Source organism: Helianthus annuus, chromosome 9, assembly GCF_002127325.2.
Source record: "Helianthus annuus cultivar XRQ/B chromosome 9, HanXRQr2.0-SUNRISE, whole genome shotgun sequence".
Taxonomy (NCBI): Eukaryota; Viridiplantae; Streptophyta; class Magnoliopsida; order Asterales; family Asteraceae; genus Helianthus; species Helianthus annuus.
This window is the reverse complement of record NC_035441.2, coordinates 139525577-139527330: the sequence shown is the minus strand read 5'-3', so window position 1 is coordinate 139527330 and position 1754 is coordinate 139525577. Positions and strand designations below refer to the sequence as shown.

At 46.7% G+C, this 1754-nt stretch overlaps 1 protein-coding gene across 1 annotated transcript; it reads left to right on the top strand.

Annotated features, from left to right (window-relative positions):
- The first annotated feature begins 328 nt into the window (after positions 1 to 328).
- Positions 329 to 1552, top strand: LOC110887899 (protein NYNRIN-like). The gene has a single exon (XM_022135459.1). The coding sequence runs from the start codon at positions 329 to 331 to the stop codon at positions 1550 to 1552; it is 1224 nt and encodes a 407-aa protein (XP_021991151.1).
- The last annotated feature ends 202 nt before the right edge of the window (positions 1553 to 1754 follow it).

Here is a 1754-nt window from a genome sequence, read left to right as displayed (position 1 = left end):
AGGCGTACAGACACCAGGCAATTATGTGTCTCGCACTTTGAATGATCCAGAAACAAGGTATGCCATAATGGAAAAACTGGTGCTGGCATTGATTCATGCATCAAGACGATTGCGCAGGTACTTCGCCAACCACGTCATTCATGTATTAACGAATTACAACATCGGCAACATACTTGCAAGACCTGAGATATCTGGAAGATTAGCGAAATGGGCTATAGAATTGGGGGGCCATAATGTGGTTTTTAGACCAAGGCCAACAATTAAAGGTCTGGTGTTGGCTGATTTCATGACAGAGGTACCTAATGATAAAGACAGAGAATACAAGTGAATGGAAATTGCTGAAAGGCAACATTTGGAAGAACCATGGCTACTGTATACAGATGGCGCGTCCAACGAAGATGGCGCGGGCGCAGGACTTAGGCTAGTAAGTCTAGAAAAGCACGAATTCACGTACGCCATCCGGTTAGACTTCAAGAGCACGAACAATGAAGCCGAATATGAAGCCTTTCTTGCTGGTTTGAGGTTAGCAATCAAGATGGGAGTCACACACATCGAGGCACATGTGGACTCAATGTTAGTAGCAGGACAGATCAATGGCCAGTACGATGCCAAAGGAGATGTGATGGCGCTATACCTAGACCAAGCGAAAGCATTGCTGCAGAACTTCAATTCTTACAAGGTGCACCATATCAACCGAAGCGAGAATAAACCAGCAGATGCACTAAGTAAACTCGCATCCACCAGTTTCCAGCACCTGGCCAAGGATGTGCGCATCAAAGTTCTGAGCAACCCATCGGTACCGCTAAGGCAAGTGAGCGTTATTCAGCTGGGAACGACGTCTTGGATGACTCCCATAATCATGTACCTCCAGTCTGGAATACTACCCGAAAACAAAGCCGAAGCAAGTAAATTACAGTACAAGTCCGAACACTACCATATGGTCGATGGAATTCTGTACCGAAAATCATACCTCGGGCCGTTATTGAGATGCGTCGACCCAGAAGATGCAAACTACCTGATCCGGGAAGTATATGAGGGAATCTGCGGCATTCATGCCGGCCCAAGAATGGTAGTAGCGAAAGTGATAAACGTCGGGTACTACTGGCCTGGAATGCATCTAGACGCGGTAAAGGTCTTGAGGAAATGCAGCGGTTGTCAGAGACATGCTCCGAAAACGATGCGCCCCAAAAATGAACTAGTCCCCGTAACAACAGCGTGGCCGTTTCAGCAATGGGGGATAGATATGGTTTGTCCTTTTCCAGAAGCCCCAGGAGCAGTGAAGTTCGTCATAGTCGCGGTAGACTATTTCATAAAATGGGTGGAGGCAAAGGCGCTGGCATCAGCAACATCTACCGTAGTGCGAAGGTTCATCTGGGAACAAATAATCTGTCAGTTTGGGCTGCCCCTGAGAATCATCACCGATAACAGTCAGTTTTGTACAATTCAAAGTTTTTCAACAGTTCCTTTGCCTCAGCAGCTGCCCTACCTTCAGCATAGCCCTCCTTACGACCATGAGCATACGCAGCCTCACCAAGATCGTACATATACTTAGCTAACTCTTCAGATCCCGCAATACGCTCAGCAAATTGTGGAAATAATACACCCATAAGAGAAACGACAACGAGTAACGAAAACAAACAAACATAATAAAAATTACCAGAGGCACCGCGCGAGCAAGTAGCCACTTGCAGTCGGCAGTGACTTCTTCAACCAGGATCTCAGAGGCTTTGCTCTCAGCAATTTTTTCCTCACCA